At 47.5% G+C, this 16,985-nt stretch overlaps 1 protein-coding gene across 7 annotated transcripts in view; it reads left to right on the forward strand.

The window, feature by feature from the left end:
• Nucleotides 1–16,985, forward strand: part of REEP1 (receptor accessory protein 1) — a 70,358-nt gene that overhangs the window by 31,600 nt on the left and 21,773 nt on the right. For 5 of the 7 annotated variants that reach the window (XM_084264141.1, XM_084264139.1, XM_084264142.1 and 2 more), the window contains exons 4-7: nucleotides 1,922–2,042; nucleotides 3,646–3,759; nucleotides 11,135–11,185; nucleotides 16,561–16,732. In XM_084264141.1, coding sequence (XP_084120267.1) covers nucleotides 1,922–2,042; nucleotides 3,646–3,759; nucleotides 11,135–11,185; nucleotides 16,561–16,732 — 458 coding nt within the window. The remainder of the gene's footprint in view (nucleotides 1–1,921; nucleotides 2,043–3,645; nucleotides 3,760–11,134; nucleotides 11,186–16,560; nucleotides 16,733–16,985) is intronic. The other 2 variants (XM_084264145.1, XM_084264140.1) reach the window with 1 other exon arrangement.

Below are 16,985 nucleotides of genomic sequence, written 5' to 3' on the forward strand. Positions count from 1 at the left end.
GTGATGTAAACAATTCATGTTTGGCAGTGATAGCCCATACTGGCTGCCAGTGGAAAGGTTCCTGGTGACCTCTGTCAGGATGAGAGCACATAAATACCCAATTCAGATTCAGTTCCTTAAACTGGGATGTTCAAGTTTGGAAATGGTTGTTGCTTGGTTGCTGTTTTTAGTAAGGCCTCTCTAGTGGAAACCAGTGAGATCAGTGGACTCAGGGTGAAAATTTAACTGTAGTGCAAGGTCTTCACCTAAAGTCTGTTCCTGCACAGCACTACATGCCTCCAGTGAATCTTCCAGACAAAGGAAATCAGGGTCCTTGGCAACGTGTCAGATCTGTTGAAAAGGAGATAAAAGACATCATTGTCTCTATCTAATTTGCATGCAGATCTACCTCCAGTGTGTTCATCTGGAGCTTTGTTCTTTGGAGGATGTATTGTGTGGGTCTCTGGAGGAAAGCCAGAGGGCTTGTCCAGCCTATGAAATCAAGTATGTCGTAGAGATTCTCAGTGAGGTGGAAGACCAACCTGGCAAATCCATGCTCAGAGTAGAGCATCACAGCGGCTCATTGGGTCAGCCCTGGATGCTGTAGGGCCCAGATGTCTTGTGACTGTGCTGTACTAGCACAGCAGGAGCCTGTCTGGGTCACAGCCAGCAAGGGTCTCTGAGCTGCTCTTGCTTGCCCCTGCCTACAAAGGGTAGTGTCAAGCCTGCCTGTGTGAGGATCACAGAATCACCAGGTTGGAAAAGACCTTTGAGATCACTGAGTCCAACCATTCCCATCCCAAGCTAAAACAGATCCCTGAGCACCTCATCTACCCTTTTTTAAACACATGCAGGGAAGGTGACTCAGTCCCTCCCTGGGCAGCCTGTGCCACAGCCCCACAACTCTGCCAGGGAAGAACTTTTCCCTCCCATCTGCTCTGCCCCTGCCCTGGCCCAGCTTGAGCCCATTGCCCCTTGTCCCATCTCCTGTCCCCTGGCTGAAGAGACCATCGCCCACCTCTCTGCACCCTCCTGGCAGGTCAGTGGAGGTGGGGAGAAGGTCTCCCCTCAGCCTCTTCTTCTCCAGGCTGAACACCCCCAGCTCCCTCAGCTGCTCCTCAGAGGATTTGCCCTCCAGCCCCTTCCCCAGCCTGGTTGCCCTTCTCTGGACTCGCTCCAGGACCTCAATGTCCTTCTGATGGTGAGAGCTGGACCCAGCACTCGAGGTGCAGCCTCACCAGTGCCCAGTCCAGGGGCACCTCCCTAGACCTGCTGGTCACACTAATTCTGATACAAGCCAAGATGCCACTGGCCTTCTTGGCCACCTGGGCACTCTACTACTAGCTGGCCAGCCTTGAGCTCTAGATGTTGTAAATATCTGGATATTCTAATGTCAGGAAGTCCCTGGCTTGTTACAGCAAAAGCGATTCCTGTTGCTAGTTTGTCCCCTGCGTGTTTTTCAGGGTTAACTGAAAGCCCCAGTGAAGGTTTGCACCTTTATGTTGCATGTTGCTTGGACAACAAAGGTTCCTATATTTCAGTTTCAGTCAGATAAGTGTTATTTTAAAAGCAGAAAGCTGGAGAGATGAAAGCTGTGTAATTATATCAATGAAATACTGATTTGTTGGTTTGCTCTTTGCTCCCTCACAATGACTGAGGATGCTATGAAGGCAGCATCTGTGCTCTTTGCATGTAGAAAGCCGCTCTTATCACACAGCAGAGTCCCTTCCAGATCATTAAATAACAGCCCTGGTATCCAAGTAAAGATTCACTCCCATGCCTAGTTGAGATGTGTAAAGGTGAGTGAATGTGTTCTATTCTTTGGATTCTTTGGTAAGGAAAAGCTGCCCTAAGTTAGACTGGCCAGTCCCTTCCTGTGCTGAACATCTCTAAGGGCAGAGGTTAAATTGGGAGCAGACATTAACAGCTCTTTTTCTTCTAGGTTTCCATTCTATTATGAACTCAAAATAGCTTTTGTAGCTTGGCTGCTGTCTCCATACACAAAAGGCTCCAGCCTCCTGTACAGGAAATTTGTTCATCCTACGCTGTCTTCAAAAGAAAAGGTAATTACAGGTTCCCTGGTCCTCTCTGGGTGGAGCTGGTCTACTATGTGTTTACTCCAGCCTTCATATCACTCATTGTCATGGAAGGACTGGGAGCTGTTGATTGTTTTCCTCTGTCATCTGATCATTTCCTTTTGGGTTGGTGTTTTAGTTCTTTGTGGTGGCCATGGTTTTTAAATACTGGCCTTTGTTCAGCACACTCTCATGTATTAACTCACCTTTGTGTGCTGGAGAAGTTGGGAGTGGGATAAAAATACCTCCTGAGCTGCTCTGTGTGTATATATACTGTGCTGAATATAGCTGGAGCACTATGGGCTGGGTATAAGAATCAGAGAAACACAGCCTGGCAGCCAGGGCTCCTTAACTTTGTTTCCAGCTCTGACTAAAACATTGTGCAGTGATGAGACAGAGCCAAGCCTGTCTGAAAGGGGCTTAGTAAGCACTTGCCTGGCTGGGGGATGCATAGCATGCTGAAGTCAGGCATGGCCCCTGTTGAGGTTCTGGGTTGAGAAATGCCTTGCTCAAATTCATGTTGCTAATTTTGGAGGGGAGTGGGGCATTGCAGCTTGGATCACTTGACTGCCTAGGAGATTCCTGTGGCTGTGAATGGGACATGGTCAGGCAGATCCATTTGGCTTGTGTGGATACACAGCCCAAGAATAGCTGTCAGTCAGATATCAATATGCAGACTACTGAGAAGTAACTGTTTCCCACATCAGCAGCTATGGAAGCAGAGGACCTCTGTTTAGCCACGGGCAGTGCATGAACAGCACCTCAGTCCTATCCAAGAGAGGCAGAGTGGGGATCAGTCTGTTGTCTCTTTGCTTCACAGAAACTTGTGATTACACACAATGTGCTGGTGTATTTTGGGTTGCCACCTCTTATCTACTGGAAGTAGGGAGGGAGTCAGCAAACAGCCAGCAGCTTCTTGCAGCCTCCAGGTCATGCTAACCTAGCACACCCAGTAGCTGAGTACTAAGTCTGCCATCCATTATCATCCAGAATCCTGTGCCTTGAGGGAGAGAGGGTGCAGGCAGGAGCTCCCAAAACCATCTCACTGTATATTGAGCAGCACTGAAGTCCAGAAGCTCTGGACCTGCCAAATCCATGGGCATGTTGAAGCTGAACACTGTAGTGATGTGCAGAGATATCCCAGATAGTCCTGAGACCACCAGTTCTGGACCCAGGGCAGTGCAAGCTCATACTATACCCAGTGTCATGAGATCCTCTTTAACTATGGGGCAATCCAATCTGTCTTTAGAGTCCATAGACTGCAGATGTCTCCTGAGACACCCTGCTCTGCTCTGCCCTGTCTGTCCTGCTTCCATGACATGGTGGTTGCACTTTGCAGGGGTTATCCCAATTTTGGGTCCCAGCCTTCCATTCATGGAATAAAGAGCTCCCAAAGCTGGCAATGGGAGCTGCTGCTCCCCTGCAAACCTCTCCTCTCTGCAAACCCTGCCTGAACCTCTCCTCAGCCCGGGTGGAGGAGATGCAGGACGTCAGCCTTCCTAGATGATGACCAGGCCCTACCAAGAGTTTGAGCCTCAGACCACACTGAACTTGTCCTTCCTGTCCCCTTTCTGTTCTGTCTCTGTGACAGGAGATTGACGACTGCCTCGTCCAGGCGAAAGACCGGAGCTACGATGCCCTCGTGCACTTCGGGAAGCGGGGGCTGAACGTGGCGGCCACGGCGGCCGTCATGGCGGCTTCGAAGGTAAAGGCTTCGCGCAGCGCGGCGACATCGGCAGCCCCTCTGCATCCACTGCCAGCTGCAGCCACCGTGCAGAGGGGGAAGAGAGTCTCTCTGGTTTCAGTCACGCCTCTGAATTTCCCGTTTCACCAGCCACTCAGGTGCCTCGTGGGGTGAAGGCAAAGTGTGGTGTCCAGTGAATCCATGGGTGATTGGAAATGAAGGGTTAAGACTAAGGTCTGCCCCAGGCCTCTTGAATTCCATAATTCCCATCAGTACCCAGGTGACAGTGTCAGCTCTGCTGTTCATCACAGCCTGTGCTCTTCGTTTTTGCTGTCAGAACAGGAGCACACTTCCATGAACGGTGCTGATCTTAGGTGAACACAGTTAACACCCTGGCAGGGAAATAGTTCTTCTGGTCAGCACCTTCTGCAGTGAAGGGGAAGGCCATCTGCACCCCAGTCTTTCAGTTATGATGAATTATTGAGAAGTATGGAGGATCTAGTGACCTATAATTTGGGTACTGATGGAAAGCACATGTGATCTGAAGCTCATGAAGGCTAGAAGTGCATCTGCAAGACTTACACATAACATACCTGGTGTATAATTCTGTGGAGCCACGCTTGTGGGAGTGAATGGAATTGGCATTAGTTGCTTTTTGGCTGAGTAGTCTCATCTGAGGAAGTGTGTCCTCTGTAGCTGTTATCTCTGCTTTGCTTGCATAAAAGCTGCAAGGACTTGATAACAGCATTTTGTGGTCCTGGTTTCTGGCCATGGATTATTGTGGTTTAGGGTAGATAGGCACTCTGACTGTACCCTTGTGTCCTGGGGGCAAGCCTTGTATAAAAGCTACGCCTTTTATACAGCTGGATACAATGCCTCCTGCAAAGGAAGAGCAGAAATGCACGGGTGAGGTGAGTGCTGCCATTAGGAAAATGATGTGAATGGGAGTTAAGATTATTTTCTTCTATCAAATGCATTTTGTTTGACCTCAGGCACATCATTTTAGTATGTCTTGTCCTGTAAAAATACATAATACATTCTTAGGAAGCCAAATACCATGAAGTCTATAAAATGTGTTGAATGAAAGGTGTTATAAAAACAGGAAGCCCTTGCATGTGTGTGCCATGCACACGTAGAGTCACAAGGATATGCAAAAGCTATATCCTGTTCCAAAGAAACCCCCAAAACTACCTCCCCTTTCCTTGCCAAGCATTGTGCAGACTGTGACTGTCAGGCCTGGCTCAGTTCTGAGCTGTTGCTCTTGGGGGGGCTCTGCTAGCCCAGGGACTGATGGCTAATCCAAACCCAGACTGAAACCTGAGGTAAATGTGGAGCTAAGGCAAAACTGTGTGTTACATGCCCAAGAAAACAACATTTGTGTGATGCCTCCATGATGCTTTACATTCTGCTGCTGTGTAAGCATGAAGAAGTCACACCACAGACATAAAGAGGCTCTGGGAATGCCTGTTTTGCAGCACTGGCTTTGCTCTGAGCCCCTTCCTACAAGGTGCTGCAGACTTTCTGTTCCTGAGCTGTTTTTAGGACAGAGATAGAAACTATGTGTGAATCCCAGAGAAACTCTGGCTCTTCTTTGGGTAGCTTCTGAGCACGTGAAGCTCAACAGCATCCCAGACCAAGTGCTAACCTGTTCCTCTCAGAGCTGCAACAGTGTTTTCATCAGCTCTTCAGCCTGAATGAACAGTCAGCACCAGTGTTGTTCTTCCCACTGCTCTGCTTTTCTGGTGTTTTTCTGAAGAACCTCACTGCCTTGAAACGTGGCTCCAGTGGCAGCAGGAAGCTGGGTAGAAGGGGAAAGAGTCTCCAGGGTATAATGAAGCTGTTGTTTTGCATGGGTTAATGAAGGGTACCCATTCACTGCTGGAAGAAAGCAACTCTGTGGCTTGTGTGTGGTCTTGTTGTACACCACATCTGCCAGCTGAACTTGAGAGCAAACAGTTACAATACTGCAACCTGTAAATGGACCAGAAGAGTCTTTCCTGCATGGTACTTTAGGGAGGTGGAAAATGATCTATTGATAAGATCCAGAGGTTGTTACTGGATTGATTGATTGACAGGAGCAAGTTCATACCCTTGTTTCAACCTTGATGTTTAAACTACTCTGAATAGGAAAAATAAGACTCCTGGCTTCCTTCACCACTTCAGGCATGTGGTCTCCAGCAAGTTGCATGCTTCTGTGTGCTTCAGGGTGTGGATCCAAGAGACAGAGGGAGCTGATCTGACAGCTCTCCTCCTCCAAAATGGAGTAATGCTCCTGTTCCCAGTAAGTTACTGTGCACCAGCTCTGTGTATCTCCTCAGGTTATCCTTATCAGGAAGCTAATCCAGAAAAAGTAAGAAAAGGAATAGTGTATTTCAAGCCACCCAACGTGTCTCCTAAGTGCCTGAACCAGCACATGGGAAGGGACAGAGCTGTATTGTGAGGAGTAGGGTTGGAGGAATGTGAAGCAAGATTATCTCTGGTCATGGGAAGCAGACAAATCAGCTCTGCTGCTCATGGAACCACACCCTTAATACCTTTACACTCTTCATGTTGTAAGTCAGGAATGGTTAAAGCAGCTTCTGTCCCTTGCCCTTCTCAGACTGAATTTGCTGCCCTTCAGGCAGGGAGAGCTGAATGGCTGTGATTTACAGCCTGGTGTGTGAGGTACAGAAGTGCTGAGCTGGAGTTCCTCAGGTATTCAGGATGCAAAGTGTGATGGGTCAGGCGTGGATGTGTCTCCAGGTAGCTGTCCCTGCTGCTGCAAAGGGAGCTGCTCCCTGAGAGGAGTGATACAAGCTGCTACAAGTGGTAACTGCTCCTATTGCTGTCAAATGTGTGTCAACGCCCTTCTCTGCTCACTTGAGAGGGGGGTGGAACAGAGCTCAGTTATCCACTGTGAGAGAAGTTGAAGTGTCTAATTATCAGGAGAACACTTTGAGCTGACAGATGCCAGGCAAGACTACAGTGCTGTCCTTAGGGGGAAGTGTCCAGGGAGGGAGGAAAGAATAGTATTTCTAAGGCTTACCTGGGCTTTCCCAAGGCCAAGATTTAAGGGTATCCTGCTAGACTGTGATAAGTGGTGAGTGTAGATGGGAAACTGAGCCCTGAACAGGTTCATTGGGTTTCAGCCTTTAACAGATCATGTTAAAATTGAAACCTAGAGATGACCATATGCTCAGAAGCACTGAGCTCCTGCAGTTCCCTTGGAAAACACAGCTTTTGTCTGCAGGTGAACGTAAGGATCTGTCTTGTTTCCTGCTTCACTTGGGTTAATGGTCAAGCAAAAGATGCTTTTCTGTTTAAGAAATGGCCCCTCAGCCTTTCCAAGTCATAGAATGTGTTAGGTTGGAAGGGACCTTTAAAACTCATCTAGTCCAACCCTCCCTGCACTAAGCAGGGGCATCTTCACTGGATCAAGTCACTCAGAGCCCCATCAAGCCTGACCTTGAATATCTCCAGGGGTGGGGCCTCCACTGCCTTTCTGGGCAACATGTGCCAGTGACCCACCACCCTTATACTGAAGAAGTCCCCATCTTCTGGTGGTAACTATGCAGTGAGATGCTGAGCTGAAAGTATACTCTGTACAGACCTGTTTTCAGCAGGTGATCTTAAACCTAAAGGAGATGCCCTTGAAGACATCTCCCACTGCATAGCCCCCTCCTCTCTGAGTTGTGGTAACTGATCTCCTTGTGCTCCCATGGGATCTGTTATGATCTTTTGTGATAAGATCTCTGGGCCAGGCCCATCTCTTCATTCTTCTTACCCATCCATGCAGCATGAAGCAGTTGGAGCTTTGATGATGGTTTGTGTGTGACAAGCTGCTGTTTAAATATTTACCCCAGGCTAAGATGCTGCAAGCTGTGCACAGCCACACCTTCCTTATCTCCAATCCCCTGGCCCTTTCCCTTTCTTTTTTTAAATAGCTTACAGTTTAAGTTAGTCAAGTGCAGGCTTGTCTCTCTCTTCCCCTTCCTCCTGCTCCCTTCCCCTGCTCTGTTTTGTTTTGAAGTCACAGTTGTGCTAACACTGGCACAAACCTGTGCCAATTCATTTTACAGGCTGAGGAGCTGTCAGTGTCCCAAGTACCCTGAGCCTGCCCAGCTGGCTCGCTCGGGTGTTTTCTCTCTCTGGAGAGTCTATTTTTGATACTCTCTAAACAGACTGAACATTGGATCTGGTCTTATTACCCCTGCTAGGTGCCCAATGAGGACCTTTTCCCTACCCCCAGCAGTTTGCACCCCCCACCAAGGAGCATAATCTCATTTGGGGCTCTGTAATCCTGTCCTCATTGCTTGGTCATTCTGTCACATGCTGTGACTTCAACTGGGTCAGCCTTAAGTGGTGGGATTAGATGACCAGCAGGTAAATCTTGGAGCTTTTTGTGTCTTTTCAGTTAGTTCCAACAAGTTCAGCCATTCCTGCTCTCAAAGGACTTGGAGCACTGACCACATCACCTTTCCAGTTCATCTCAGGAGGAGAGGAGAAGCAGGAGAAGGAGGGTCAGAGCAGAGGGGAGCTGTGGCAGGGCTGTTACATCCCTGGTGGTGAGGCAGGTGCAAGGGCTTGGCCAGGCAGTGGGGCCATCAGTTGGAGGTCTGGGCATAAGTGAGCTTTTCTTTGGCACCAGTCAGGTTTCTAGTGTAAGTGGCTGGGATGTGTGTGGCTGCACTGGAGAGAGATGCTAATGGCTGGGAGGCAGCACCAGCCTCCTCCAGTACACTCCCATGAACTCCCTCCCTGTCACCACGCTCCCAGCATTTGCTCATCTTCTGCCTATTACCTTGAGCCTCCCACCACCTGCTGCCTTGCCCTGTCCCCAATCTCCATCTCTTCTACTCCCTGCCTTTCTCCTCAGGACCCTGCCCAGCCCTGCCATTGCTTCCTCTGGCTCTCCAGTTTTACACCCCCCCAGCTCTCTGACTTTCTCTTTCCAGCTCCTGGGTTTCCTAGATCCTATTTGCACATACCCTCATTCCTCACCCTAAACAAATTAACTCTACCAAACAGGCCAATGTCTTTCCCCACACTCACCCATCCCCAAGCTGCAGCCTCAGCTCTGCTTTTCAAACAAGAGCTGCAGAAAACATCCCACAGCCAACAGATCGTCATAACCCAGAGGTTTCTGACAATGCACCTTGCTCTGCCCTCCTGTGTGTAGGACAGGGACAGTTTGCACAGCAGCTGTGCTGTGGCCCATTCTGTGCCCACCTTTAGGAAGGGGAGTGGGGCACAGTGTGCAGCTGGCAGTGGGTGCACTGACTTGGCAGGAGATGATAAATGAGGTGGAGGGAGCAGGCATATGCATGACTGGCATCGATGAAAAGCCTGTTTGTGCCTAATAAGTCTGAGAAACAGTCCAGGAGCCTTTCATGCATGGGGAAGCATGGCTTGTGGTGCTGCCAGAGCCAGCAGTCACTCTGGTTATCAGTTAAAAGGACCAGGCATGCAGACAAAGGCAGGAGGGTTTCATTATGCTCATCCACCTCTCTAATGCTCAGGAGTGCAGTGTCAGCAGTTCCCAAAGTGCTTCAGCTCGCAGCCACCTCTGTGGTCCAGCTCTGTGACTTCCATTTCCACCTCTGGCCTCACCACTTCCTGGAGGGTCACAGCTTGGCTACGTCAGGGTCCCTTCACACAAGAAACTTGGGAAGTTTCCCAGTGTGTTTACTGGTTTTTAAATTAGTTCCAACTGGTTTTTAAACCGAAGCACTGGAAGGGAGGTGCTGGTGATGATTTAGACTTTATCCTCTGTAATCAAACAGGGTCTTTTCATTCATTGCTGGTATCTGGCTGGTGTAGCCAGTGCAACTGCCTGACAGCCAGTATTTAAAGCCCTAATTTTCCATGAGAATTGAGATCTCTTTGCTGTTGAATTTTGAGGTAAAAGCTTGTGTGAGACAGAGATGCTGCCTTTTGTGGCATGGCAGTGGAGAAATGCACATGCACTGAATTGGGAAAGGGAGGCAGGGGCTGGGGAGCATCCTTCTTTTTAAGATGCTGGATAAAGTATCTTTGTAACTATGATATCCAACTGCTTGGAGGAATAATGTTCCTTTGCTTATCAAACATAGCAGAGAACAGTTCTGTCCAGTCTGCTTAGTGCAGTATCTGTAATGACCACATCATGTGCCCTAGTCTGTAACATGGCTGAGGGCTGCAGAAGTGAGTATGTGGTTTGAGAAACCTCCTGGGCCCCACTAGTGTTATCTCAGAAGGGCTGAGCATGCTGCTTTTGAAAGCAGCTTCCTTTAAGGGCTCTCCATTTGGGATCCCAAATCAAAGATCTCATGGCTGAGCTGTGTTATGCCAATAAAGAGGAACTACAACTGGCTTTCTTGAAACATAGCTGTATAGTGAACTGTTCCTGTCATGATGTCTCTTCCCTCCTGAAGTCATTGAGAATCTGTTTTTCCCAAATCAATAAACCCCCAACACTATTTGAGTTCAAGTACCATCCAAGTAGCTGTTTCCAGTTTTGATCTTTTGTTGGGTCTTTTGTTGGTGTTTCCAAGAAGCAGACAACAGCCAGTGAATGCACAGGACAGCAAACCAAACAATGCATTTCTATGGAGGGACCAAGCTGGGAGAGACAATAACAAACACTTCCCAGAAGAGGAAATGAACTGCACAAACAAAAAAGGGTGGATGGGATCAATTTTCCACCATCCACATTAACGTCATCTGGTTTCCCTTTGACTCTTCAGTGCTGTCTGATGTCTCCAAACTGGGTGGATGTTGCAGGCCAGGCACGGTGTGCAGGCCCTGGCTATGAGGGTGTTGCACAGTTGTGTTTGTGTGGTGCCAGAAGCCTTTTCCTCCTCCTTTCAGGCCTGTGCTCAGAGCATGACACCAGTGATGCTGCTCTGAGCAGGGCCTGCCTGCAGCCAGGCACCGTAACACTTCTGCCTGCCAGCTCCCATTCACTGACCCTGCTTCTCAGACCTGCCACTCACTGGGACTAAAGTGACTGCCACGTGTCCCTCACTTAATCCTGTGCCTAAATTGGTCATAAATGCCCTCTGCTCTTAATGATCTTAAGTCTGGATTACAGAAGTGGCCAGACACTGGGGGTTTCTCCAGTGGGAAACGTCAATCAAGTGTAAAGTGTGGAGCAGCAGCCTGTTGTGTCTGCAATTTGCTTTAATCATGCTTGCTAGGTAACACCCTGTCAGCTGGGATTATGGAGTGTTGCTCCATCTTTCTGGGAAAGCTGAGGAGGAGAAAACCTGTGTTCAGAGGTGTAGTCCACAGGTGGGTGTCCTTGCTTTTTATGTTTATGTGAGTCCCTGCACATGGTGCCAGTGTCATGCTCATGTCTCACCTCAATCCTTACAGACAGACCTCCTCAGAGCTTTTATAAGCATTGCCACAATGGCTCTTTTTTTTCCCTTGCTAGGTCTCTCAGCTACTTCATTTACACTTGTATTTGGACCAGAAAAAAGGGCAGGTAATCTGCTGAGTGCTTATTTTAACCCCTAACTAACATCTACCTCCCCTTTAGACTAGTTTGAACTGTTTTCAGCTGAGATTGAGCTAAAGCCAGATGCTTGTCTGCTCTGCTTCTAGAGGGTAGATCCTGCGTGCTGAGCTTTAAAAGCCTGTCTTTGATCTCATCAGCAAAACACCTTCCAAGTCCTCTGCTGGCCATCAGAGAGATTCCAGCAACCAGGCAGGCAGCTTTGTATATGGCAGATTCATCTAACTCAGGTTGCTGCTGCTGCATTGGCCAAGCTGCTGTGTTTGCTGCTGTTTCCTTGCTAATAGATAAAGGGAGCCTCTGTCCCACTGATGGGGTACCATTAGGATGGAGGCATTTGCAGTGGAGCTAGTGATGCCAGAACTTGGCTCAGGAGGGAAGATGCATCACTGCAAACATTTGGAGAGGTGTTTGGGGAAGTCTTCCTCACAGTGTAGCCATAACTGGCATCCTAGGAACATGCTGGAGAGCTGGAGCTCCTCACCTATGAGGAAAGGCTGAGAAAGTTGGGCTTGTTCAGCCTGGAGAAGAGAAGGCTTCAGGGAGAACTTAGAGCAGCCTTCCAGTGCTTGAAGGGGCTGCAGAAAAGATGGAGGAGGACTGGTTACAAGGCCTGGGAATGATAGGACAAGGGGGAATGGCTTTAAAATAAAAGAGGGTAGATTTAGAGGAGATATGAGGAAGAAATCCTCCCCTGTGAGGGTGGAGAGGCCCTGGCACAGGCTGCCCAGAGCAGCTGTGGCTGCTGCTGGATCCCTGGCAGGGTTCAAGGCCAGGTTGGATGGGGCTTTGGGCACCCTGGACTGGTAAAGGGTGTCACTGCCCATAGTAGGGGGTGGGACTGGATGATCTTTGAGCTTCCTTCCACCCCAAACCATTCCAGTACTCTGTACACTCTACCTTGTAGTAAACATTTGCAGGATGGAGGCTGTAACATGCATGATGACATGTCTGCTAGTGTGGAGGGGAACTGCTAACCAAAGTTACAGCAAAAAGAGGACATTAATGGGTTTAGTGTTGTTCTGTAAGTGTGGTGAGTGTGACTTAGCATTCCCTTGCCTGTCTATTAACTACTGATCCTAAGATACAAAAGGCCAGAAGGTGCCACCCTGTTTTAACACTGACTGTATTAAAAGCTTCTCTTTTATGACTTGACTCTCTTTGGTTCCTGATTTGTGACATTCTACCATACTGTGTTATGGTTTCCACAGCTGCAAAGTGGAGTTTGTAGGTTTTCAAGGTGTTCTGAAGTCTAAATGATATGTACAGAATTCTTTCAGGTGGTCAGACTGAAGGTATGGTGAAATCTAAGCACTGCTCTTTGTCTATATGTGGGCCATATTTAATGGGACTTTACTATATAAATTTCAGATTTTTATATTTTAGGGTTAGTTTTATTTACTTAGACACTATGCTGCAGTTGTGCTTTTGACCAAAGCAGGGAGATCCACCTAAATTAGTTTTTAGATTAATGGCTGTGCTATAGATGGGAACTTTTAACTCCCCTTAGAATCACAGTTAGGCTGCAGTAGCTTAATTGTCTGTGCCTTGATGGGCAGTGCCCTGAGCAGTGCCCTACTACTATTGGTAGTGTCATGAGTATAAATAAGGCTGATACCAAGTGACAGCAGTTACTGTGTCCTTGTTAGGATCTGTCTCCTGTCCTGTTCAGTAGCACCAAGCTCTGCCCCAGCATGGTCCTTCCCTGCCCCTGTAAAGAGAGAACTGTCCCATGTGTGGACAGTGAGGCTGGTGGATCCTGGGAGAAGAGGTGAAGGAAGCCTGAAGAGGCTTGCTCTGAGCTCATGTTGTATTTTCACCTATGGGATGAGCTTTCCTAGAGAGAAGATGACCAGATCAGTTTGGGAGCAGGGAACAGAGACAGCTGCTCCCACTTGTTGCCACCAAACTTCATCTAGCAAAACCACTGTTTCCTGGGTCAGGTATGCTTATGGGGACAGTCTGTGTCCTAGGAGAAGCTGGGTAAGGTACATTTTGACTTTAGGCAGGCAGCCTTGCACCCAGGGAGAGTAAGGCTCAGTTTTCCAACACCACTTTATGCCCATGTCATCTTCTAGAGGATGAAGTCCCCAAAATACAGGTCCAACACAGCCAGCCCAATGACAGGGAGCTGGGGTTCAGTGAAGAGTGAGAGGTGATGCCATCTCTAGTCCCACAGCCCCCTCAGTCCCCATTTTCTAAAGGCTATATAATACCACTGTGCTGTTTTGCTCTTCACACAGTGGAGATGTTACCACAGCTACTGTCAGGATATTGCTGCTGTCATGGCCTCTAGGATAAAACTAACCTAGATCCACTTGGACACACTGCAAACATGCCTCTGTCCTGCAGTGTAGACACAGCTTTACGACCTGGATCTTCTTTCTGCACTGACACACAGTGTGCTGAAATTCCTAGGACAACTTCCATGTCCACAGCAGCTTGGAAGAGCATCTGTGTGATCACAGCCAAGATGGAAACCAAAAATCCCCAAAACACCTGCTCTTCATCTTCCATGAGATTGTCTTCACACTGCCCAAGGGGTGTGCTGTGCTGGATCTAGTCTGTTGTGAAATAAAGCTGTCCACTTGGTTTTCCTTTTGTTAATGAATTACAAGTCTGGAATAATAAGCATTATAGCTGGAGAAAGTCTTCATGGCTAGAACACACAACTCCATACAGCACTGCAAACCCTCCCAGTGTTGACTTTCCAAATGTTTGTGATTTCATACACAGCAGCTGCTTATCTGACAGGGGAGTTAAAATTGGTAACCTTTTCCATTTTACCTTGAAACCATCCTGATTCTGTTGCAATCCTAATTTCTGTCATGCTTCTGTTTGGGATCAGGTAGAAATGTGGCAACTGGGGAAAAAATTGTGAATGTGTTATGCTCCTAGAGCATAAAGAACAAGAAAATGAATGGAAGGGAAGGCAGCAGCTTTCACATGCTCAGTGTCCTCACTCAGCCTCAGCCTTTGCTGCTCCTGCCCTTTCTGAGATTTGGACAAGCTGCTTCACAGAATGGTAGGAACAGTAATATTTTGCCTGTTGGGTGATGAGCAATGTTTATCTTGCTGTTACAAACTCAGGTGAAATTAAAGCAAAGATCAAGAAAAGCTTTGAAAAGCTTTTGGGCTTTTTTTTAAAAATCTTTTCCCAGGAGAAAGTCAAAGTTGTGTAGTGTAGCTGCCATGGCAACAGGTCTAAGGCTGTGGTTGTACATGTTATATGCTAATATAATGGACCCAAAGCTATCTCTGGGACCTTTGATCATTATATGCTGCTATATCCCAAGTTGCAGTGCAAGAGTTTTACCATAACTATTTCACTTTTGATGCAAAAGGGTGTGCTAGTGTCATCTTCCCTGCCAGGTTGGTCTGACTTAGGAATCTTGTCTCTAATCTGACTCATGTCCACATGCATAAATTGCTGGAATGACATAGCATTTGGGTTTGCTGGCTGAGCAGAGTGCTTGGGAGGCTGCTAAAAGCTTGAGCACTGCTGACCCTTCAGCTGATGGTGTGTGGGGAGTAAAGCACTCAGGTTCCAGCAGCTCATCACTCACTAACCCTCTGGCTTTGCTGGTCTGGTTGTCCTGCAACAGGGAAATGTTATTTAGTAGTCTGATTGCTTTCAGCTTGCTCTCACCAGGGGTCTGTCTGGTGTGGTCAGACTGTAGGGCAGGGTGTCTTGTGTTAGCTTTAAACTAGGTACTGAGAGTAGGATGTGCAGGAATTCAGTGCTCCCAAATACCTTCTTGGTTCAGGGCAGTCTGTACCCCTGTCCTCAAGGCCACTGTGTTTTGAGAATGTGATTATTAAAATCCTCTCAGCATGAGGAACTTTTCCTGTCTCATGGGAACAGGAGGACATTGCCAGGGCCTGTGTCTTCTGTGAGGCCAGTCAGGCTGCTGGCAGGCCTGCTGCCTTCCCTGACACCAGTGTGCTAGGGAACATAGTCAGTGCTGCCTAACTGCTTTAGCAAGGGATGTGTCCAGTCTTGCCTTTGATTGGAGATGGTCAGAATGAGTCCCTGTACCAGAGTGTGCTCCCCACTGGCCTCTTGCCTGCTCCTTTGTTTTATGGGCAGGATTCTGAAATCTGCAGCCCAGAAGGGAGCAGGGATGTATTTCTGGTCCCGCCCCAGCCTAGAGCCCTCTGTCAGAGCTCAGACTAGGGTCCCACTTATGTACTGCTTTGACAAGTCCAAACAAAGGTGGTGTGTGAGTTGCTACATGTGCCTTATCTGGCTATTTTTTGTCAAACAGGACAATATTTACTGTCATTTGCCAGCTTTCTGGTTTCATCTCAGTTGAAGCATATACTGAATTTCTCCTTTGTGATGCCAGCAGAAATAATTTCAGAATCAGGCTCTATTTATTTCTTTCAGTATTTTTGTCAAGACTATATTCTATGAAGTATCTCTCAGACCTTCCCTCCTCCACTCAATGAAATGTTAAAACTTGAATGTACTTTTTACAACTTATGCTATTTATTTTCTGAGCTCCACTTAATTTAACCACCAGAGAAGCAGAGATAGGTCTGTATTGATTGTGCTTTCTGGCATCCTTGCTCTGTGGCAGTGGTGTGGTAGGAGGATTGTAGAATTCAGAAAGAGTTACACTTCTGGTCAACTTTCTGGTGGGATGTAGTTTTAGTGAAAGGTGTCTTCTAACCACTGCATCCTTTACAAGGAACAGCTGTGTTCCTTTCACCAAGGAATATGTTTGTTGCTTGATGGAGAGCTGGTCTAGAAGGAAGATTATCAAGTGAGTTTATTTCTTAAACTACATAATAAAGCCCTGGGATATTTATTTGCATTTAATAATAACTTTTTATCACCTAAAAATTTCAATTTTTCTGTGCTCTGTAAATGTCTGTATGATTGAGAATTGCTGGGGGAATATAATCAGAGGTTATGAACTTTAAAAGGGAGTTACTTTGATGCAGACTGTTTCACTTTGTTCCTGAAGCCAAGTGTATGTTTGAGTCAGATCCTAATAAAGAAAAGTACCTACTAAAAAGATACATCACTAACCTGCCCTTTCAGATGTGTCTGAGGTAAAATGAGGGAAAATTGAAGGGAAAATTGAGGTAAATGAGGTAAAATTGAAGAATGAGAGAGGCTTGTCATCAAAAGCTTGAATGGGCAGAAGAACCACTCCAGAAGGAAGAGCAAAAAGAGGGAAACAATGCTTGTAACCTAGAGAGGACAAAGAATGAGGCACTCCAGGCCATTTTTTTCCCCTCTTCACATTGTACTGATAGATTTCAGTGAGCTAAGGCTCAAAATGGCCTATGGAATCTAACTTTTGTGTGTGTTATTTGCTTGTTTGTTTAACTAGGGGCAGGGGGCCTTGTCTGAGAGGCTGAGGAGCTTTAGCATGCAGGATCTCTCGACGATTCGCGGAGACAGCAGCAGCAGCACGGTTCCTCCTTCGGTCACTGTACGAACCAGTAGCAAACAGAGCCAGCCAAAAGCATCCAGAAGTGCATTGGAAGGCACTGGCAGCTCAGGTAAGCACCAGCATTGTTCTCAGTGTTGTGTGGTGTGGGATATCACCTGGCTGAATGAAGTCATGCAGTTGGCAGGTCTATATAGACACAGACACTGCAGGCAGCACACAGCAGAGTTCCCAGGATGCAGACATGCTCTGGAATCCCTTGGCACTGGAGAGAAAACTGTGTCATAGGTTCATGGTTACTGTTCCTGGCTGTTACCAAGGGCTGGACTTGAGTGTGCAAGGGAACCAGTATCAGTCCTTGCAAC

The sequence above is a fragment of the Gallinula chloropus genome (genome assembly GCF_964237585.1).
Source record: "Gallinula chloropus genome assembly, chromosome: 4".
In the NCBI taxonomy this organism is placed as follows: domain Eukaryota; kingdom Metazoa; phylum Chordata; class Aves; order Gruiformes; family Rallidae; genus Gallinula; species Gallinula chloropus.